Source organism: Gymnogyps californianus, chromosome 3 (assembly GCF_018139145.2).
Source record: "Gymnogyps californianus isolate 813 chromosome 3, ASM1813914v2, whole genome shotgun sequence".
Lineage (NCBI taxonomy): Eukaryota > Metazoa > Chordata > Aves > Accipitriformes > Cathartidae > Gymnogyps > Gymnogyps californianus.
Genome location: NC_059473.1, coordinates 6,222,389 through 6,247,133, shown reverse-complemented (window position 1 = coordinate 6,247,133; position 24,745 = coordinate 6,222,389). Strand labels below are relative to the sequence as shown.

Here is a 24,745-nt window from a genome sequence, read left to right as displayed (position 1 = left end):
TAAACAGACCCATGAAGGACAGAATATCTTTGTTGCTTTCTGTACTTTTGAAGATCTTACCGCTACTGCATTACTGTCCCTTAAATAATGGCAGTATTACAGATGATGTAAAAGAACACAATCCATACATGGGCCAACAGTTTCAAACTCCTCGCAGCAGCTGCTGATCTACTTTAAAGTGACAGAACACGACCATGATGAAATCTGTCACACAGACAGAATCCCAGGGGCCTGGCCTTTCTAGTACCAGCTTCTCAGATCCCACCGATTCTTGTGGCTCCTCAATAATCTCAAGCAATAAGGATATGTAAACGTTTCTTTACAAGTAACTTTTTTTCCAAATTCCCTTTGTGAATGTGAGGATTCTTGAGAAAGCTCACCCATTTCTCAGGAACACTTATTCATTTTTTCCTCTTGTCCCAGCCTCTAGGACCAGCTTTGCTCACTGTCCAACAGATGACAAATAATTTGCCCTAGGAGTTAACTACAAAGATTTACATATAATCCTCGCAACATGTTCCTCCCTAAAAATACTGTATTTCTCATGGTATCATCAAAGAAATCTGCGTTAGCTTCCCACTCCTTGGCTTTTTTTCCCCCCTTTTTAAAGAATTATGTCCCACATTCTTTGCACATCTGCAAACCTACACTGTTTTCTCACAGTGACCTGTCTCATTCCAGATTCAGAATGCCCTGTTACGTGAAACTAATTCACAAAGTAAATGGGCTGAGGTTTGGATCGTGTTCTTTGCTCACAAGAGCTATCATCTGTTCTTCAGCAATCCCAACAGCAGCACAATGCTACTTCAGTCATACTCATGCAGACTTACCTTTTCAGAGACTAAACCAGCCTGGAGAATATTCACTCTCCCCCCTTCAACTCTCTCTTCCTTCATAGCCAGGCCACAAACTAAGCAGAGGATTTGGTTCAAAAACTAGAGGCAACAGCTCTGTTGCAGAACTGAACAGGTTCTTCTGACTAGATATAAAGAAGAAATTTTTCACGATAAGGGTGGTGAAACACTGGAACAGGTTGCCCAGAGAGGTGGTAGATGCCCCATCCCTGGAAACATTCAAGGTCAGGTTGGACGGGGCTCTGAGCAACCTGATCTAGTTGAAAATGTCCCTGCTCATTGCAGGGCAGTTGGACTAGCTGGCCTTTAAAGGTCCCTTCCAACCCAAACTATTCTATGATTCTATGAAGCAGAGAAACTATACTTGCACATTGACTCTGAAACTGAACTTGCTGTGAAATACTGACACTCTCCAGTATTCCCTACAGTTTGTCCTGCCTTTAATTTCTACTTGCTCTATTATTCCCCTACAATCCTTCAGGATTTCTTTAAAAGCATTGTCCTGTCTTTGCAGAGCTTTATATATGTACCTTTTACATGATTCTCAATCCTGAGTGAAATCTCAACTCTTAACTATTCATAGACTTTGTGAAATCCAAAATTCTGCATTTTTTTTGCAAGACGCTAATCTGACATTAGACAATGGGCAAATTTAGTTCTATCAGTCACAGACTGGCTGTGTAGTAATGATGATACTAAGAACAGTGACCTTGCTGCCAATCTAATGATCTCTACCCTACTTAGACTAGATGTCTTATTTTTCCTACACAAAAGTGAAAAAAGGAACAGTGAAGATTGTACCTCCACCTGCCAAAACATCCTTCTCTTAAAAAAACGGATTAATATCAAAACCATCAAAGTGAAGTCATAGTGTGTGATGTGTCTGTGTGTGCGTATATACTGGGTATTACAGTTGTAAGGAGCTATGCCATGTAGGAAAAACAGATTAGTGACAATGTGCAGAGGGATGTTAGGAGAATGTTATCATGGCTGCTGGAGTCAAAATGGCTGAAACACTGAACAGAAGTAAATAAAAAGAAAGATAGCATCAAAGAAACACACAGACAGAGAGTGTTGTATTCTGAAAAGCCTGGCACCAGTTAATTTTTCTATTAATCTGGAAATGTGGTATCTCTAACAGTCCTATACCCTGACAAAACAGACTGACGTGTTTTCATACAGAGCAACCAACTTCCACCAGCCACCATTTCAGTGGAGCTGCTAATACTTCTCTACACTGAGTAGATGCTGTCAGTAAAAGTGACCCTTACTGCTGTCGTCTTCCTTAACTAGCTCTGCCCAGGGCTACCAGATTAGCTATTACACTGCTTAGATCACAACTCCTTCCTCTCAACCTACTCTCTCTTACACACTTGCATGCATTCATTTTCCATAATGCATTTTCCAAGGCCAACTTTAGATGGAAAAGTACTGGACTTTTCTTTCCTTAAACAACATGAACAATTCCCTTCCGTTTACTTATTCCTCCAGATCTCTGGAGTGTCTATGGTTAAATGAGAGCCAACCTATTTCTGGAACTTTTAAGTTCAGTCTGCTTAACACACAGGCTTCCTCAAGCTGATCATGGATAACTAACTGCATAGCTCTCCTGCTACACCCCAGCTGATAAAATGCATTAAAAACAGTGATGAGTACACCAAGCACTTCCCTAAGATCATCTGCGAGCTAATATGGCCACGCTTTTCTGCTCAGACTCTCCTCTCCAAATTCAAGAAGTTGCCCTTACTAGGCATGCTCTAGACAGGCACTTTCTTGTTAGGACAGACTTGCACTCTGTACTTAAGACCAGCAGGACACAGGCTGGCTCAGACCTAAAATTGCCGTGCTTGAGCTAATGCTGAAAGCCTAAGTGCACAGCATTTTCAGATTGTGGCTGGCAATTTTTTCCTCAGATTACAGGAAGCAAGTGCAAGCCTCAACAGATGGGTCAATTTTTTTTAACATTAGCAAGCGCAGTCTTGGCTAAGATATCCTTACACTACTGTGGGTCACATACATCAGGGACATAGATCATTGAGTATGGCTGTTTTCTACGTAACCATGGTACCATTTTCATTACCAAAAAGCTGCTATAGCAAACTGCTGGATGTTGTCCAATGAATGAGAAAGTAGTGTTTAAAAATAAGAAGCCCCCTAAAAGATCAACCCTAGGAAGGTCTAGAAACTGTCCATGCCCAGAAGTGTGGATGACAGACACTTTTTCTTGAGCATGGGCTTTGCACACAACACTAAAATGGAGAAATCACTCATTTCCCTTCTGCATAGAGTCAATAAGGAGTCTGAAATGTAACTATTTAATTTTCTTATACTACTTTTAATACTAAGAGCCCCACAAAAGTGCCAATTACTGCAAGCAATTTCTTCATACTTCATTGTACAGACATAGAGTCCCACGCCTGAATGACAGTCATGAAAATAAGCACACAGACTGATATTAAAAATGCCCAGGCAACTACATTACGTCAGATCTGTAATGAAATCTGCAATCAAAGACAGCAAGGGAGTAACTGCCCCCAAAGCCCAGAATGGATTTGTATGTATTGCCAAAATTCAGAACTCATGATACTTTCTTCACTTGTTATGCCTCTTTAACAAGAGTAATGGTTTTCTAATGATAAAGGGCAGGAGAACATTGGCTGTGATTTTTCTAATGTAAAGTATATTTGTGATAGTGTTGTATGTATTTGGGACATCACTGCCAACAGTACCAAGCAAAAAGCTGACTATAAAGTGGTTAACACAGGTATAAGCGAGGAGGAATAGGGCATTTCATTCTTCAGTTACACCTTCCAGTTCTCTTTGGTGATTTTGCAGTTTCTCCACTGCCTGTCTTCGATGCAGCACCCTCTCACATCATTACTGCCTTTTTTTTCCAAGCTGCCTGTCAATACGTCATGCAAGAGGGAGCTAGATAAAATCATTACTGGAAGAAGGTGAGCTTTGGGTGCTTATATGGGTCAAACAAATGCGCACCGAAACTCAGGGAGACATACAAAGGGTTGCTAAGGGGAAAATTTGCTTACTGGAGCATATTTCAGTACATTTAAAACATATAGGGCCTTTCTTGGTGGTCCAACTACTGTTCCTTAGTTTTTCCCTACAATTTAATTAGGAGCTGTCTGTGCTAGTGAGTGCTGCAACTTTTTTCAATTAGAGTGTGTTGCTCAGAGCGCTCTTAATGATCATACCTTTGCATGTTTCTTCTTTAAGGCATTCAGCTCTTTCTGCTGTTTCTTTAAATGCTTTATATAAGCCTACAAAAAGAGAAGTTGGATCAATTTTTCTGTGGTCATATTGACTTTAACCAGATAAAATCTGGCTGCTTAAAACAAATAATTAGGAACACACCTTGAAAAGCTTGTGTCCATACTTACCTTCATTTGCTTTAAATCTTCTATCTTCACTTGAGGAATAAGGTCTATACCTAGGAAGGTATTGATACAGTTTGTCTAAATCTTCATACATACTAGTATATCTCATACTTTTAAATTTGAGTTTTACCACAGAAACCTACATTTAAGTTAGCAATTAATGTTTTTCACCACATAAAAAATAATTGCAGGTTAATGAGAAAATTATTCATCAAGATATAGCTAAGATACAGTTAATTTCCTTTTCAAATGCACTGCTCAATCAATGGCCTTGTGAAAAAAGAAATGAATCAATAAGTGTATTTTAATCTCTTACAGTTCTGGACTGAAGTGTCAAAACACAGCAATCTAAGAACTGAAAAAGCTCCTTTCTGAAAACACAGCAAACCATTTATGTACATTAAAATTGAACCACGCAAACTTCAGAATTTTGGTCCATAGCTGGAGATTGCTCTGGCACCACTCGTTTCAGCGGGGAGGCTTCTTGGGTAAGGTTCTACATGACTACATAAAGGGTTGACTGAGGTTAGGTATACTTCTCCTCCTCAATTTAAAACACAAAAATTGTAGGAGTGAAAATGTACCTGCAGCCTGTATGTTAATGGAAGTAAAATTTGCATTTTGGTTAATGCTCCTAAAAGGAGCAACAGTACACTCCAAGACTAAAGGAGAGTTAAAAATGGAGCAGAAACACAAAATCATAAGGAGTGAAAATTCTAATGAAAATTCAATACAACAAGCAAATCCATCATAGAAGACTAACAGTACTATTTAGATGAAGGAAAATATATTTTGATCACCTTAACTGCAATGCAAACAAAACCCAATCTCATTTCATGTTTATGCTTTAATAAATGTTTTGTGACATATTATGATTTTTTTTTAAACTACTAAGCACATCCTACATGCAATCATTAATAAAAATGTCAACACAATGCCATGAGACTGGTAATGCGTAAGTTTTTCTGAGTTTTTAGACAAAAATGTTCGCCTGTACATAGATACACTGCAAACGTATTTAGTTAATTGCTTTTAATCATGTCTGTGGACTGTAAGATTCGCCCTGCCTTGAAAAGGACTTTCTGCCTTTTAAGGTAAATTTAACTGGAAAATATTCAGATGCTGTAAAAGACAAAAAAAGGGAATGGGGGGGGTGAAAGGTAGGCAATCTCCTTAGGGAACACGAATTTTTTATTTTCTTAGAAGCATAAGATTCTGCTAAATTATATAGTATTAAGATTAGTCTAGTAAATGAGACTGGAACAGATTTAGGCACAGATAGAGGCTGAAGTTTTCAAAAACACAAATCACAACTATTACTGAAAGTCAGAGAACAAAAAACCCCAACGTTCTTGTGCATTTGAAAGCCTTCCCCAGAGACCCTATCTTGCTGGATACACAATTTCGAATAGCAAGGTGAGTTGTATATTGTAAAAATGGTAGAATTATTCAGATCTTAAAAGCTCATAGTGATAAGTAATACAAAATAAGGATCATTACATGGGATATAAAAATGAACAGCTCAATTTTAACATGCAACAATACGGATAAAAATGGTTGCAGACAAGAATGTGTAAGTACTGAAACCTCAGTTTAAGACCAGGGCTGCATCAGGCATGCTGTGTTCTAAACAAACTTCCTCAGGATTTTATTTTAAAATGCAGATTGATTTACTTTGTTCACCAGGTCTGACACCATGGCAACCAGGAATTAGTTGCCAACCCCAGCAAATTTCATGCTTAATTAATGCACAATAAAACTAATACTTGTGCATCTTGGTGATTATACATGAAATACGAAAACACCTCACTACATAAAATAATATGGATTTTACACCAGAGAAGAACTGAAAGAGTTCAGGTGCCAGAGACGACCTGTTTTATTGCCAAAAGTGACTCCAGAGAAATGGCATCTTGTTTCTCAAGAGATCCCTTCACATGTGTGTATTCAGCCATGTCTGCTGAAGTTTAAGAACAAGAGCAGTCAGTGCACTTTCTCACTCCTATCAATCCCTTTGGGCCAAGGTGGATGAGAGTGAGACAGATTCTAATTCTTGTGGCCCTTTAACAGAAATATTTATTGTGTTTCATTCAGCTGTACAAATTTGTTTTCTCACTTAATCTTCATTACCTGTGACGATATGTGAGAAACAAATAATCCCATTTGACTCTCTAAGATGATTTTGTAGAGTGAACAGTGAATAGTGAGGAAAAAATACTTATTCACTTATAAATAAATAAGCACATTTAATATGGATATTTTTTACAATAAACATGCCATTTCCATAATCCCTATTCAGAGTAAAACCACACATTGAAAACATTTCTAATTGTTGGGAAATCTCTACAGAATCCAATGAATTCTAAATACTTTTAATTACTTAAATCTGCAACTCTGCCAAGGGATTTGTGGAAGGAGAAAAGAAGCAGAAGAGTTTCTGTGGAGTATACCAGAAAATAGTCATTCCTATTGGTGTTCCTCCAGTAGATCTTCAGTTAACTGCTCCCAGTCATGCAGGTTACTACTACTGGCAGTAGGTATACAGCTACACAAAGAGGTCACTTAGTAAAATAAAACTGCATTGGCTTTATACAGCTATTTTAGTAATACACAAAATTTATTTGCAATTAGACAAAGACCACTTTCAATGGCAGAAGAAGTTACCTTCTAAAAGGGTAAGAATGAACAGAACTGCAAAACTAAAATTGAGTAACGAGTACTTCTCTGTGACTTTCTGAATCACTTTAGAACTGAGGGAGCGCCTCGTGATTTTTGTCTACCTTTCTTAGCGTCAGTCCCAGATCCAAAGCCTGTGGTGGTACTTGGTCGAAGTTCAGAGCTACTCTGAGGCGTTACGTTGGCTTTGGCATTATTGGCTTTTCCTTTTCTATCATTCTTTGAAGTGTCATTTGGTACATCAGCTATATCACTCTGAAAGAAACATTCACATCCTAATAAATTAATTGTTGCTTTACCTGTAGTATAAAAGTTGGGGTATGGGAAATTTCTGAACTTGCTTAAACATAATTAAGAAAATTGCAACATACTTTCAAACACTATACTCAGTAAAGTATTTGTAATCTATTCTAAATGGCTATCTACTAAAATATGGCTCCTTTCTCATTTCTTAAAATTTCTGCTTCTAAGGGATGTGTTAGTATGATGCGTGAAAAGTCAGTTAGTGAATGGTATTTCAGTACATGTTTACTAACATAAGCCAATGTATTTCAGAGCAGGACAAAGAGGCTTATATTTGAAAATGAGAAATGATAACATGCATTGATTGGAGAAGGATCAGTTTACTTTAAAAAAGAACATAGCATGAACATAAATGGGCTGTGTTTGTCATTAAGTTCTACTTACAGTTTCGATACCCATAGCTCTCATTTGGTCTGCTCTTTTTTCTGTGATAGACAAAAATTTCTTTGGATCTGATAAAGCATCCACAATATCTGTAAGAAAAAAAAAAATCAACTTTTTATGATCTTCAGAGGCATTTTGGAATTTAATCATTAATTAAATTAATGGCATTAATTTGGAAATTAATCTTTTGTAAGAGCTTTACTCTACCCCTGTTGTTATGAACCATGGCTTGCAACAATAGTCCAACTTGCCACAGTGAACTTGGCAGGACTGAAAGCGCTCATCGCCACAGTGCTTGAACACGCTAGGAGCATGAATCAGTTTATAATGCACCCAGGGAGTGGTATTAATCCAGGTACCTTATTTAGGAAAAACACACTGACTCCATCAGACTGAAGTTACCCTAACTTACCCTCAGTTGATGACACTAGAATTTGAGACCAGAATGGGATCTCCTGAGCCACAAAGCATTAACAACTTTGTCTCTTGGTTATTTGAGGGGGTGCTGACTGACTTGGGATTGCAGGAAACTGTAGAAAATGCTGTTATATTTCCCAGCTAAATAGCAGTTTCAGATGGGTGGTTAAAGCAATCGGGGAAATCTGTTCTCACTGGCCTTTGTGATGCTCCACGTCTGGAACATGACAGGCTGTGAAACGGCTTTTCTATGAACCGTGATGACCAATATTTGAATCTTGCACATGACACAGTACCACTTGTGGTATCATAGCACTACCCAGCATCGGATACCGTATAGATTATTGAATCTGTCTTCCATATGCAGTGATAAATGTGCAAGCATAGGTTTACAGGAAGACAAAGATACGTGAATCTTTACCTGCATATTGAATAATCCCTTTCCATGCTTAATTTCAATAGTCAAAGAATTCACAAATGGCAAAGGAGGCCCTCCACAGCAAGAAACGATTTTACAAATTAAACTGATTCAGAACCTACAATAATAATGCATTCAGAGACCACAGCAGTGATCTGTTTTGATGATCCCTCTGAAACTTTAACTTCAGTATTATGGAGAAAAGGGTCACTGGTCTCAATTAAGGAGCCTTCCTTGTCAGAGCAGTAACTTAAGAAAGGAAGTTTGAATGCTGCAGCCCGACTGACTCATCATTCACTACAAAATACTGTCATTTAATTAACTCAGGTTTTTTGTCACGACTGTTAGGAGGGCCATGGACAGAGCTTCACTTGCAAGGAAGCCGTTTCTTTGCAGAATGCTGCAAAGCCCTATTTTTGGCTGCTTATAAGATAAATGCTTTGGTACCCTATTCTAGATGGTCTCACTAGCATAATAGGCCATTATTTCTGCAATGACAGTTCTGACACTCATGGTTTTCATCATCATTTGAATTTTGCCCATGTTTCAGGTCATCTCTTCAGCCATTTTCCAAGTGAGCTTACAATGATGCAAGACAGAGAAGCTGGTCCACTGACCAGGTCTGTAAAAATAGCCAACCCATCAAAAGCTTTGGGAAGAAACTTGCTATCCTCCCTGTGCAAACTAGGGGCTGGACTATATAATCTCCCTTCGAACCTAAGTTGTTCTATGAGATGTTCCTCTTAAGTCACTGGATGCATTTCTCAAGCAAAAAAAGCACAGACAGGGCTCCCATTCCAACAAAAGTTGTATTAAATACATAGCATTACCCTTGACAGCTCTGTTTATCTGCACAAACAGGTTGTCTCCAATAACTGTCGTGACCCAATGACGTCTTCTGAAACTTACTTCATATACACAAAAACCATGTAGAATTTATTTTTAGCCATAACAATGGCCTTGTAGCTCAGCACTGACTGTTTCCCCTTTCCCTAACTTAATAAGCATGTCTTCTTGTCCTTGGCATGCACTCTTCAATGAAAATCCAAGACTATCCTGCTAACATGATGCGTCATTTGAAAATGGGACCCGATTATCACGAGCTTCAAGGTAAAAATGACTAACATGTTTGGGAGAGTGAGACCTTTGTAAATTGTATTACTAACCAGACAAGCACATCACCAAAGGCTCAGCATTTCTACAAGGGGGATGTGAGTCATCACTGCTTCTCACATTGTCATTTGTCCTCTGCTTACGTTTTTCTTTCTCCCCAGTGAGGTAAGCTGGGGGTAGGGAATAGCACTTTGTAAAAGAGTCGCAATTAAATATACAACTAGGAAAATCACTGCAAGAGTACATTACAGAGAACTCTAACCACTAACCTAAGTAGCCATGCTTACTTACGTACAGACTTCTATTATAGAAGCTTCTACTTGGAGAATGCTACTTCATTTGCATTAATTTATACTAGTATTGTGTTTTGTTGGGAACAGAGTAGCTGATGCAAATAAACCACAAGAAATTACTAAGTTATAGGAAAAATAAAATTATGCATCTTTTAAAGCCTACAATGCATTACCAATTCTAGTTATTATTCGGTGCAAGTTTTTAAATGTTACTTATACAGGTTAAAATAAAAGAAATAAAAAAGAAAGTAGGCAGCTATTGAATTGAGCTATACCTTCCTACAGGTTTGCTAAAACAACCATGGAGATCCTAATGATAGCTCATAAACCAATGAGAGGGTCCCTGCAGATGATAAGTAATTAAAAAACACATGCCAACAGAATACTAATGATTCCACTCGAGTGTCAAAACTTATTTCCCAGTTGTTCATCATGCTGTTGTTCTGTATCGATGAGAAAAACACATGAGACGCGTCAAAGCTATCTGGGAAGGGAGAAGAGAACTAATAATTAAACTCCTTTAGTTCATGTTAATATGGAGTCTGTTTTTCCCAACACTGACAGTAATCTATGACAACCAGTTCTCTCATTCTAGTAGCATTTTACTGTAATGATACTGTTACTTAGGGGTAGTAATGTTTTTCTATGTCCTTACCTCTACCAGATAAATCATCTGTAGAAAAGCTGACAATGTAGTAAATCATCCAGTATTGAACTGCACACAATTTGCAAATTCTAAACTGGTGTTCAAATTCTCTTTGAAAAACAAGCCTTTCACTTCTGAATTTGTATAATGCAGTTTAAAAAAGAAAATAAAAAATATTTCCTCCCTATGTGACCAGCACACTCAGCAGCTTGAGCCACATCAAACTCTGCTAAGTTTAAATTCTACTCTTAGAAAAAGTGTGGTATCATTCAGAAAAACATCAATCCCAAATCAGAAGCATCTTCCTAGTTTAGAAAATATTTTAACTGAGTCATTTATTGTCAAAAGCTTAAGTTCAGGAAAGAATTAAAGCACATGCTTAAATGTGTCCCTTAGATTCAAGGTTCAATTACTGCCTTGAGAATCTGAAGCTTAAGCAGAAGCTTACATTTGTCTTGAGACTAAGTCTCTGAAGTTAAATACCATAGATGAAACATGCTGCATAAAGGCATGATAGTGCTCCAAGACCTGTGGCAAAAGTCCAGCTGACTTGCCAGCAACCAAGATTTCACGTATGAACAACACAAATGCTTCTGTAAATGCTTAACTTTTTCCATGAAATATTGTTACTGAAGTCTAGGCCTGCTCACTTTTTTTTAAAGCCTGGATACATACCAGCAAACATAGACTTAAAGATACACTATCTAATATGTTAGGTAAGCCTTCCCTTTCTCCAGTTTGTATTATGGAAATGACACTCAGAGAAGTGGCAGTAATTCTTTGCATAGACAGTAGGTTTGAAATCATTTTTGCAAAGAGCAAAACATCATTTTTATCAATAATGTTTCACCAATCAACTCTAAGGTGAACTTCATTTTGCTGCAGAGTCAGAGCACTAACGTTTAGCGCAATTTCTACTTTACAGGTTTAAATGGTTTACGTATTGTCTAACGTACAAGCGAACTTCATCTGCAGTGAAGAAAACATTTCCCAGAAGTACACCCTCAGGGTGAACTTACCCATTACACTGATTTAAGTGGTGTAATGATTACTCTCAGCTGTTTGTTCCTATCCACTTGTGGCAATTTGCCACAGCTCAGTATAAATGACCATGGCCCTGCCAACCTGATCATGGAAATGGCTCACATGAAAAATGACTTTCCTGAAAACCCAAAAATAATTAAACCACACTAAAAACATGTAAAATTGTGAGAGAAAAATGCAGAAAGGTTTTGGATGCTAAATTATTTCACTGTCCATTTTTAACAATATGCTAATATTCTCAAGAATACCAAAGTGGTTGTGTTTGAAGAAACACGTCTAGATTCTGTATCAATTGTTTATACCTATAAGCCAAACAATATAGCTAAAGTACATGTTAACCTTACAAATATTTATGTCAGAAAAAATGTAATTTAAAAAAAAAAAATCAAAATAAGAATCTTCCCAAAATGTCAACAGAGAAAATCAAATTGAGCTAACTAGTATTAGCTTATTTTCCACATTATTTTGTCATTTAACAGATACATGTCATTATCATTATCACTGAGGCAGGCACTTGGTCTGAAAGCTGATTTCTTAACTGAATATGCAGGGTTTCCAAGGAGTTAAAATACTAAATCCTTCCAATCCTCCAGCATTGTGTGTCTGCTTCTGGCTGGCATACTGACACCACAGTACTTCAGTACTTCCACACCAACGCTCAAGATCTACAGCACACTGAGACACAGGTTTCTCTCACCTCCAAAACCATCAGGCACATATGTTTTAAGCACAATGTTGCAGAAAACCGTTGGAAGAGAGAGTGGTTTGTTGCCCTCATTCCGAAGGGAAATGTGTCTGTAACCTGCTTGCAGACCATCCAGAGGCAGGATCCTCTGACCAATCAACTTATTATTGTCATCATACACTGCTATTCTCAGGACAGCAAGATCAGGGAGAATAACCTGGAAAGTCATAAAATGAAGAAATTAAGTGACTCTAATACAGTAGCATCCTCCCCGCCTCCCATGTTTGAACCATTCACTTTGTATGCCAGAAACAGACTATCATCACTGTAAGATAATGTCATTCCCTGCAAACTGCACACTTTAAGATTAATCTTTCCTAGAAAAGCTTTTTTTCACCCTAAATAATGGGTAGATTTCAGAATATGCAAATCCTGCAGCTTACAGTTACACTAGCTAAATATTTTGCATATTTATTTTTCACTACCAAAGACTGGTGACATCGATAAGAAGGCAGGTAAATACTACATGGGAAATGACAGATACAGTGGCAATCGAAGGGTAGATAGTGCTGAATCAGGAGGAATTATGACAGGAAGATGGGATTTGGGATGTATCCAAAAGGACAATGAAGAACGGAAAGAGCGCAAGCACAAGCTGATGGGGATGTATGCTGAACTATGAGTTCTGCAAAGGGGAGAAGCAGGACAGGGTGACAGACCTGCTGAAATGGCGTGCTGCCAGCAGAAGTGGGTGTGCTGTACTCACGACACAAAGGGTACATGGTATGCGTGGTGGGCAGGGATGCTACCAGCCCCCATCTGGATCAATCAAAACAGTAACAAAAAAATCCCCTGCCTTCCCTGGAACAAAGGTGCTGCCTCTGTGCACAGAGCAGTGAGGAGAAGACAGCCTAACTGAGAGGTGCAGCTTCTCTACCAGCCTGCCTCGACTGTATGCTGGGAAAGGTCTTCCCACTCCTTCCCTACCTGGCTCTGTTCATCAACGTTTATGGGACAAAAGGGAAGACCTAAGTAAACTGCATCTGCTATCTCCCTTAGACTTTCCCTCTACCACTTTCATTTTCAGTCTTAGAGGGCATAAAATAAAGTATGCTTTTGGTCTCCGAACCCACCTGAGCTATTCAGGGATATCCTGCTCTACTTGATTATAACTTAGCACTCCCAGCACAGGTTACCGCCAGCACTCACCCCGTCCTCCCCCTTACACAACAGAGCGACAACACAGAACTTGGGTTAGAATGACTGAAGCTTTATTTTAATTAAATAAAAACAAGAAAACATGACAGAAGAACAATCAAACACATTACCTGAGAGCAACTGTGTAGGATTAAACATCAGCTTGAGGAGAACACTGTAACCCAAACAGGGCAGGTAAGATCTCTCCTCTACAGGCCACAGATCAGCACATCTTTCATTACATGATGGGCTCAGGTATAGATTTGCTAGAGAGCAGGAGTGGGGACTATGTAGTTTATCGTTCCCTCTCCATTAATTTGTTCTATGGTATCCTGGTAGGCACTTCCGCCCTCATGACATTTTAGCACTGTGCACCCCACGCCTTCATTTCCTCCAACCACAGGAATTGTTCCTGCTGTGTTTATGCCACTCATCTGCTTGGTCATCAACGTATGTCTTGATTACAATGCTAAGCCTGATATGATAAGGATCTGAGATGAAGGAAAATAATCTCTTGGCTGACTTACAGTATGAGTTATTCGAGAGAATGTGCGACCATGTAATTGTTCATTGCAGAGTAGAGCAGAAAGTCCGAGGAATATTGGCATCAGCCACTGTACCCATGCCACAATACACAGGTATCCCCCTTTTAGACTGAAGCTGTGTGCACCCTGTTGTTTATGGGCCTTTTGACTTACGAAATCAGAAAGCAGCAGATGCTGGCCATATGGCCAGCAAGCCATGGGCAGCATGACTGCCTGTCATTGTACCTAAGCATCTTCCCTGCGCCTCCTCTTATACGGAGAAAAGCACCTGAAGTCCCATTCATTCCAGAATAGATCTGAGTCCAGAAAAACTTCTTGGATTAACTACATTTCTATTAAAAACTGGTTATACTGTTAAGAAAGCAGATTATGTATGTAATATAACCAAGTGCGAAGTGTTATCACCACTTGGCAAAGTCTGTCACTTTGGAATAAAAGAGCAACAATTTTGCATGACAACAAAACAGGTGTAAGCAAAACAGACGTTATCAAAGACAGCACTGCTAACACATGTAGTCTGGATGAAACTCCAGCCAACAGAAAAAAAAAAAGTATCATATATATAAAGACTGAGAGAGAAAACCTAAACACGGACAACTGATCTCTCTCTTTAAATCCCCCATACCAAGAAAAAAGGTTTGTTTTTCTTTTGTTATTTAAAAAAAAAAAATAAAAAGAAAAAGGTACATGATGCACATGGACTAGTGAAGGAGGGAGCTGGCAACACGTCTGAGGAACACAGCACCCTTCCAACTTTTCCATGTAATAACATTGACCTTAGCTTTGGATGCAGCATCTCACCTGCCCTCTGGGCTGAAGGAACAGTGCAAGATAGCAGCCACTGCCAGGGCAGGGAAGAAGAAATCTCCAAGGAATGATGGTGTCCACCAGCGGGGGCTCATTCTGAGCAGACTGCATACCTTGAACACAGGCATGGCCACAGAAGAGGTGGCTACCTCCAAGTGGGAGGAGGAAGCAAAGGGAAGGGAAAAGCCAAACAGAAACAAAACAAATCATGTGACAGCTACAGAGGTTATCCATTAGAAAAACAAAACAAAGCAAAATAAAAAAAAAAAAACAACAAAAACCCCAAACAACCTCTTGAAAGCTTATTTCAGCTTTAGATTGTTTACTGTAGTAAAAAGGAACCCTACAAACCCTTTTTCATGGGAGCAGTACTTATTCATGTGAGCAGTCACACTGAAGCAGGGAGGGGCGGCTCAAGTGAGCAAAGATGCTCATATGCAAAAGGGCTGGCAACCACAAACTGTGCTTTCCAAATATCCTACCTTTCGAAATACAAATGATTCTTCATTGTAAACAGGGTTCAGACCATTGTTCATCACCATGCGTGTTCGAAATTCTTTACGTATCGTGTCCGTGGGTAAACCATACATATCCACTTCTACATACGTACCGATTTTTTTGTCTGATAAGAACTGACCAGATATTACCTGCAACATAATAACAGAGCAGTAAGGAAAAGCAATACAAAGTACACAGCATTTTATGAATACTGGAAATATTGGGGGGTTTTATTGACAGCAGTCTGAAAAATGCTTCATACAGAACAGATATATTTATTTCATCATATGCAAATGGTGTGTTTAGTGCTAAAATTGCACTTCTTTAGAAAAGCTTTTGTGATAAGACCTTAAATATATCCTGAATTTGAAATGATTGTGCTCATTGCGCTATGGTATTAACAGCTGTAAGTCAGTCAGCCCAATTAGCTGATGTCTCACAGATGCGTTCACTGTATTACTGAAAAACACTGAATGAAACAACCAGGTTGGGCACTGCTATCCTGCAACTTTAAACCTTCTGTTTGGAAGCACTGTCATCTATTATGTGTCTTGACTACAAAGAGGTGAAAGGAAGTTATTGCTCTGCTTTCACTTAGGTAAAGGTTTTAAACTAATCACATGTCAGTCTAACTCCATATTATGTGTCTGGGAAGCGTAGGATGCTTAAAAAGCAAACAAACAAAAAACCCGCACAACTTCTCTATATTGTTATGCATATGAAGATTTGTTGCAATTTTACTCCAAGTCAAGATTAATCTAGCCACAGCAGGTGATTACTCCAGGGAAAATTTTTATTCCATCAAGATGATCTACTACTTAAAAATACAGCTAATGTTTTCATTACTATGATCAAGGAGGGAAGAAAAAAGACACGAAACACGATTTCACAGACCTAAGCTCATTTCAAGTCCTGTCCTTTTCATGATCTAAGATTCTTCCAAGGGAACACTCTGGATAATGAATCTGAAAAGTTATGTGGCTGAGCAGTACCATCACTGGCTTCGGTCCACTCAACTCCTTTATAATAGAATTTATATGGAATTTTATACTAGTTTTAGTCACACAAGAAGACCAAGTGGCAAAATATGTGATCTAAGAACTATCTCTAGTGATACTTAGAACTTCTGTTCTCACCATCAGATCCCACTTCCTTCTTGGAGGGACTGTGCTGTCATTAACGTTAAAGAAAAACAACATCAATAAAAAGTTTTTGTTTTTCTGGAGGTGCAAATGAAACTTAGTTAAAAGTCTAGAATGCACAATGAACCCTTGGTTGGAGAGAGTTTGAAATTTCCATGCTGCTCATAGAATGTGGTAACTGAAAGCTTAAGTCTTCTGTTAAGCTGCACATAAGGTATTTGAGCAAAGACAGTAGAGTGTCAAGTCACAAACCAGGTTTTACAATTGTCAGCCTCCTTCCAAAATGTGATACCTAACTATGCTTTAGAACTACAACAGAAGTTTTATGGACTTTGTTACTCATAGATAACTCCAAAGTAAGGACCTCCATCACATGAACCATTTTTCTTTACTTATTTTGAAAATATCCTGTCCATGTGTGCCCATATTCCTCCCTGCTCTATGGTGACAAGTGATATTTGTACAATTTCATAGTGTCCACAGAAATGAACTTCACTCATTCATTTTTGTGGACTGATGTAATTCAAAAAGAGGATGAGGGGGTTTAAAATGCAGTGATAATGTGTAATAGCAAACCATTTTAATTCTATCATGTTCCACTCAGATCAAGTAAACATAGGTGGCTTAGCCAGAAATATAAAAAAAAAAACAACAATGGAAACAATCTGATGAAATCCACACAATCCAAACACTTTTTCTGTAGATATCCTATTTCCATTGACATTTAAATGTGATTTTGGATGTGGTAAGATGACAGAAGTTTGTCTATTGCTGTTTTACCTGTACAGAACATGTTGCAGCAATTACACCATCTACAGGAGTTTCAGAGAAAGGGTCAAACGTTCGATCTGGTCGTCGCATGAAATCTGGTTTAAGTAGATACCTTATTTCAAGGAAAAGAAGAAGAAAATTATTCTTGTGTGGAAATTAAAATTGTATTAAATACAAATAAAATGAATGTTCTAGCTTTAAACAATGAACTCTCCTACAGCACTGTAAAATACAGACTATCATTCTAGCTGCAAGTGTGAGGAAGTAGAAGGAAATATGATGGTTGCCTAGAATACAGATAAATTTTAATCTTAATTTTGAATTACCAGCTACTGAGAGATGAAATCAACCCTGGATTTCAAGATGAAAATAAATGTAATATAATCAAGGACATTTCAAAATAATTGAATAATACATTTTAAAAATACAGCGAGTTATCATATAATAAAAAGTAGATGCTCTCATTTGTTTTAATTCTTTAACACTTTGGAAAAATACAGAGGGCTTATTCAGTTTTATGTTTTTAAATGAAGCAGTTCCATAGAGTCAAGACTCATGCAATAAATTTCAGCTTGAAGCTAATTTTTTCATCTCGGTTATAAAACCTTGGGGGAAACAGCTGATAATGTCAGTGCTGACAGATTGTTAATTATAGTAGCATGAAAGGTACTACCATAATAACACTTACAATACATCCCTGAGGACTATACACTTGATCAACATATCAATGAAGCCAATACGTGCTCTGATGAATCAAAACCCAAGGATTCTGCCATCAAAACGAAATAGCAGTTGATCACAGAAACGCTGTGCTACACATGACAGGGGTTCTCTTCCACTGGTGGAAGAAAACGTGTAACTGGAGTGATCTTGCTAATTCTGCAGCCCTGACAGACAACAGCTGCTAAAAGATTATTTTTTATCCACCCTTAGTCTCTCTAGTGAATCACTGGTACACAATGTTATAAAGGCCTAGATAGAATTAAAAAATAACTTAAAAATGCTGGAAAAATTCCAATGGAAAGAATGTCAATGTTTTTTCCCATTTTTTCATAATGTGGCTTTTGTTTAGGAAAGTAATATTCCTCATTTTTCTTACATTATAAATGTGTGTGATTTCATAATATTTTATTAATTTAAAGTAGGTTATGGGCATAAGGGAACTATCAGAAACATCCTTAGCCTCTGCTTCAGGCCTGCTGAAGTAAAAAATGCTGAAGCTGGAGTGACTCAATCTTGTTTCACCAGCATGAAAACTCTAATTCAGAGAAAAAAGGAGTACAGACAGAAGGAAATGTAATTTTTTATTTTCATTGCCCTGCATGTTTTTGTGACTGAAACAGCACCACATTTATAATGCATATAAAAATATACCACTATATTACTGTAATACCAGAAGACTGACATAAGAATCAAGGAATTTAGCTGATAATTATGCCTGTCCTTCAGAACATTTGGCAAGAATGAATAGGTGCTCTTTTACGAGGCTTGTGGGTCAAACAAGTAAGGAACCCTACCCTGCATAAAAAAAGTTTTGGTTTTCTTCTATTTTTGTTATTCTGACTGAAATGACCAGAGACTGCGCCTTTGTGAAACCCAACAGCTTCTATCCGGAGAGTTCACAACTGAAATAAAGGCATGGAGTGGCAAAGCACTATGTTGCCCATTCTGCAGACGAGGAATTTTACCAAGCTTCATCTACTCAGATTTTCTTTCTGAATAAGATCTGCATTAGTAAAAGAGTTGTTTCTTCCCAGGATGAGTTTGCAGATTTTAATGTGTTTCTGGACTGTCATTTCCTATAATTCATCAAACTTCTCCCTTCTCTTGATGTTAACGAACAGCCTATCCAATTAAGGTATAAACTCAACATTTGAGAAAAATCTATCAACATCAGTTGAGCATCCCTTTTAATGCAAAAGTCAGGAGCAAGAACTTAGAGAGATGAAACAGTTCAGTATTCTCTGTGAAATCTGCTCTCCAACTAAAGTACACAGATTAAAAAAATGTTCCCTATGTACTAAGACTCAACCTGTCCAAGTAAATTTGGCAATTCTGTGAACTGTGCAATGAATCTCCATTCTGAGGCATATCTTCAAAGAAAGATTGAGAACAGAAGCTGAAGATGTATTTAAATAACTGTGTATGGTATTCATGATCTTCTTCATAATTTGCACACAAAGCCTCTTCTATCTCATCTTTAAAAACTGGGCATAATTAAAAAGCATATTCATCAGAATACCTCCTTGCAGGGGATAATTCTCCCTGAATTCTGCTAATTTCTACTCTTCACCTAGCATCCCATTTTTCTTTTGTAACACATAATTAATAGTGACAAAATTTTATTAAAACCATAGTAAAGGATTGGGATACACAGTGACAACAGTTTAAATCATATCACTCACCCACATGATCCATTATATTCAAATTTTCCTTGATTCAACTGCATTGCTAAATCTGTCAAGAGAGAAAAAAATTACTATCTTTCCTTCTGAATAATGCAGATCATGAACAGTCCTTTTTAGAAAAGAAAATAAGACTGTTTGTCCAGAATAATCAGTTTAAATAAAAATTAAATTTAATGCATATAAAACACATACATCTAAGAAATAAAAGGAAGCAATAGGAAAACTTCAGATTTCTTCACAGTAGTAACAGCTTTATCAACCAAGCTGAAGTCTACGCTGTGCTTAGAAAACAGTCTCTCCCTGAATTCAAACACACCTGGTAGGCAGAGAAGCATCACACTGTGGTCATGTTAAGTGCCTGGGATGGGATTTCCATCATCTAACTTTTGGTATCTACAGTACAGATGTCTCCATTTCTGCTAGTGATCTAGAATCACTTCGAATAATGGATGGATACAGGCACTTTAACAATGCAATTAATCTCAGTCTCAGACAAACATATAAAATATACTAGATGAGACATCCTAGAACTATGTATTTCTCTACAGTGACCATTGACAACTACCTCCGATGAAGCTGTCTGTATCCTGATGTCTTAAAGAAGGTGAGATGAATATCACACTGGTTTTCTATGGGCTTAATTGAATAAAATACCACAAAAAGAAACCACAAAGATCACAGCAGCATTACTTACTTTCAACATTTAAAGCATCTGAGTTTTATTCAATGCACTATTACGGCACTTGTATATAAAGACAGATAGTAAACACATAATAACCCCCCTCCCATCCAACCCTCTCCCAAACTTCGTAAAAAATAAAATGTTTTCCTGCAGGTTTCCCATTACACTAGAATACAATATCCTTGTTTAGTGATAACGCAGGTATTCTCTTGCCCAACAGACCCTACCTTCAAAAGGGAACAAAATCTTTTCTGTATGTTCTCCATTATACAAAATACAAGATTCTCATATGCTCATATCAGTTATTATTCGCTTTAATGTGCTGCCTTAACTTGTATTTCCTCAATTACTCTTCAGCCCGACAGCACAGTTGGATCATAGAAGACTAATACAGGAAAGTTGCTCACTTCCAATTATACAATTACCACTCTTATTTTGCAATATAAAGGGGTTGAGAATGACATGCAGTGGGCAGACGCAGTGTTGGGAGCAGAGTGAAGCTTGCATATCCGCTCCAACCTCCATATCATGTCCAGTGGAGTGCTTTACAAGCAGTGTATTCCAGTACAGCTTTCTCTTGCTTCCTCAGCTAGCGAAATCAGTGCAAAGCTTTGCGGGACAGAACTGAGGGTATGATCATTATACCAAAGACACCGTTGGGGGGGGCGGGGAGGCCGGGAAGCAAGCACAAAAGCACTATCGCAGCCAGAAAAAGAAAATGGAAAAACTAGTCTGTTACATATATGACTGAAGACATTCCTAGAATAATTAAAAAAACAAAAACAAAAACAAAACCCCACAAAACAACAAAAAACCCTACCCTGTTATACTCACACCTTCATTGAACAGGAACAATACCTCTCTCAGTTTACGCTGTGGAGAGGCATTTACATTCCCTGGCATCATTCTCTCAGCTGGGATCTCAGACCCCATTCTCTGATGCTGAACACATGACTCTAACACTTCACAATAACTGGTCTAGAAATGCATTTGGCACATAGTCATTACTTTTTACCATCTTAATTTGTTCACTCCTTCATCTTTACTTTGGAGACATGCACCTAACTGCTAAAGCTGTGTTTTGTGAAAACAGTGATTTCCCTGCAATTAATACTTTTATTAATAAAACATTATCATTTATGTGAGAAGTTGCAGTACTCCCTTATTTTTCCATGAAAGGGAACTGAATTTTCCTTCTATGTATGGCTTTTTTATTGCTCCTTGTCTTACGCTTCTGTAATTCCACCCACCGTATTATTTAGCCATATGTCTGTTTCCTCAAAAAATGCCAGAAGCAAATCTATGGCATCTGTTTGACAGTTACTGCCCAAGCCATTCTTTAGGATTGAGGTTCACTCGTCGCTGCTGCCTACCTGGGGTCTGATAGTTCAGTGAGACCATCTGGCAGCCAGCGTTCCAGAAAATTTGAGGCATGTAATTACTGGAATCCACTCGGCCTCCCTTTGGGTATATCCGACTCATTTGTCGTTTATTATAACTGTATAATTCATCAAGGAAAATGAAATAAAAACATCATAGAAATGTATGGTCATATTCTGGTATCTTCAATATTTCTTACGTTAATCTTACTATCTCTCATCCTATGACCTACTTTCCCTTTTCCTTTATAGACATGGAACACTAAATCTAGAAAGGTACACTTGTTTATTTGTAGCATTAGTAGAGAAGTGGTATGAGGAGGTGAAAGGATACTTCACAAACTCAATGGCATGGGTCTTCAAATACCCTAGTCCAACTGATTCATTGAAAGAGGACATATTATGATGAATATTACGTTCTAGAAAGAAAAGACAAGACATTTTAAAACACTTCTGTAATGACGAATCAAAATTCAAAATCAGGCACTATATGTAATAGTAGGATATAACAAATTCTGGTCTGTTTCCCCATTATCTGCCACTTATAGAATCAAATTATACTGAAGAGAAATTTCATAATATTTCTGACTTGCTTTTTTCTTTCACTTCCTGGGAGATCAACAAAACTTTCATTTCTTGTTTAGGACAAAATTGTGATTCAGAGCCTGTGTTGTGTGGCTAGATAAGGCAAAACAACATGATAAATGGTCGAGTGTGCAATAGGAAAGCATCAGCTAACTGCTGACCACTGTGACAATCACGCTCACCTTACTTTACAGAAAGATGAACTAAAAAACCCAGTTTAGTTGGAAAGGCCTATAGAATATAATCAACCTCAACAGCTTCATATTCTCCCAGTAATTTAGTGACTCCGTGTGGATGACCAACAGAATAACATGCTAACTTTACATTCAAGGAAACAGAGATCTAAAAGCATACTGATGACGGTCATTAAACTATAAAAGTCTTACGCCATTTCTAAACTCAGGAAATGCAGAGATTAAAAAACTACCTAGAGTAAGCAGACAAATACTTTTATTTCATTCAACCTTTTATGTTACCTTCTGCTACATCGAAACCTTGAAATTTTACAGGTTGAGCATAGTTGACCATTGTTGATAAATATGGATGTATATTGGTTGTGGCACCTACATATTTGTAAGATGCCATCCACGCTTGTTCATCTTCAACAGTTACTAAACCCTGAAAACACATTAAAAAGAATAATCACCATTTGTGTGTGCAAACACTATTGTTGGAATTTTCAAACACGACACAAAATTATACCCAAATCTGCAGAAAGTTAAAGAAAGTGCAAATTAATACAAGAAAAGTGGAAATTTAATGTCACAAATTAAGATTTATTTTCTTACTGATATATGCACCAAACACTCTCAATGTTACAGGATGCATGCAAGAGGACTGATGACAGAAAAACTCCTAAGCAGTAGGTAAATATTACATGATGTTAGTAGGATAACTTTGGGATAAAAGATAAATATTACAACAGACTGAACAATGGTGGGAGATAATGATCTATCTTTGTCAACTAAATTCCTAAGAATTGTGATTTAATATACATTTTCTGATAGCAACTGTGGTGGGGTAATGCATACTTGGTACCGAGTAGAACTTTCTCAACATCAAAACACAAATAGGTTCAATTGCTAATCTTTACTAATAAAACATGACCAAAATATAGGGATTACAACCTTCATTGGACAAACAGATGTCACAAGACCAACAAGAGACACAGTACCAAGCTCATATTCCTAGCCACTTAAACTAGTAAAAATCTGAATCCGTCATTCACATAAAGATGCACTATATTTATAACAGACCTTCAAAAGTTTTCTACAAGTATCTCATCTGCTAGAAACCCACAATAGGAAGCGCTTCTCATGTGGATCTACCTGTCCAACTTTCTCCTTTCCCTAAACCAGTTTGAAACACATTCTTTTCACTGAAAGAAAGGAAAGAAAAAGGTCTCTGTCAATCTAAGCAAACTCCGCAAGGCTTACTGTTCATGGCATTTTCCCCACAAACATTTTTGCTTGTTCTCCTACCAGTGAACCAGTTACCAAAAAATCTAATGTACTGTAGGCTGACAGTGAACTTCTGCAAGGAAGTACTAAGTATATTCAAAAATTCTTACAGTACAGCTTTTTATTTTCAGAATGCAACCCGTGTTTGTCAGAAAATTCTTCATTATTGTATCAGGAAATAGTCAGTAACAGGAAGCACTGCAAAGCCCTTTCTCATGAAAGAAGAATGCAGTTCACAGAACCTACACTACTGCAACTCATTTACTCAGGAGATGGGAGAGTAAAGGAAATGTGAAACTACTTGCCAGTATTATGGGCATATACCTTTACCTACCATATAGTGCAGACACATTTCAAAAAAAGTGAATTCCATGTGAAGTGAAACAGTTTATGTCTTGATATGATAAGACAATTATAGTCACAAGGAACATCATTTTCTGGCTGCATAGAATAGTTGAGTTATCAGAATGAGTCCAGGTACACATTGTTTTATGTCCATTTTAGACTGAATTAAACTTCCAGTGGCCCATGAAATCAAACTGATACCGTATTTTAATGCTGATCACCAGGGCTCAATCCAACGGCTTTTCAGGAATCCACATATTGAGGGTTCACAGATCTGTTCCCTAAATATGCCAAATGGCACATCCCTTTCTTAGTAGAATACAGACATTGTTACTAGGCCAATACTTGTTAATAGAGTTTAGAACAAATTAAGGCCAAATTTCTTCAAAGGAACTAGTCCTTTTCAGTGTCTTCATTTTTGGAAGGCCAATAATTCAGGAAGAACTCACCACCCATCTTCTAAAAAACCAGGCTCCTTCAATATGCCTCTTGCTGACTCCTCAGAATTGCTAATCATATTTTACTATCTTGATCCATAAACGTCTAAGTAATGAATCACAGTGAAAAGGAAGTCAAAGGGAATTATGCATGCCTTAGCACCAAGGCAATAGTACCCTGCAGACTATAGCTGTATGACTGCATTACTGACACACTAGCTCTAAGACAATGTTCTAAGACAATCTACTGGTTATGGATTTTAT

The 24,745-nt window shown here is 37.7% G+C and overlaps 1 protein-coding gene across 1 annotated transcript in view; it reads right to left on the bottom strand.

Moving 5' to 3' along the window:
• Positions 1–24,745, bottom strand: part of PLCB4 (phospholipase C beta 4) — a 193,497-nt gene that overhangs the window by 27,297 nt on the left and 141,455 nt on the right. Inside the window, exons 20-30 of the mRNA XM_050893592.1 lie at positions 22,716–22,857; positions 21,989–22,073; positions 21,649–21,773; positions 19,591–19,642; positions 17,195–17,297; positions 15,257–15,421; positions 12,238–12,442; positions 7,610–7,698; positions 7,027–7,177; positions 4,250–4,299; positions 4,064–4,129 (exon numbers count right to left, since the gene is read on the bottom strand). Of these exons, the coding sequence (XP_050749549.1) occupies positions 4,064–4,129; positions 4,250–4,299; positions 7,027–7,177; positions 7,610–7,698; positions 12,238–12,442; positions 15,257–15,421; positions 17,195–17,297; positions 19,591–19,642; positions 21,649–21,773; positions 21,989–22,073; positions 22,716–22,857 (1,233 nt within the window). The remainder of the gene's footprint in view (positions 1–4,063; positions 4,130–4,249; positions 4,300–7,026; positions 7,178–7,609; positions 7,699–12,237; positions 12,443–15,256; positions 15,422–17,194; positions 17,298–19,590; positions 19,643–21,648; positions 21,774–21,988; positions 22,074–22,715; positions 22,858–24,745) is intronic.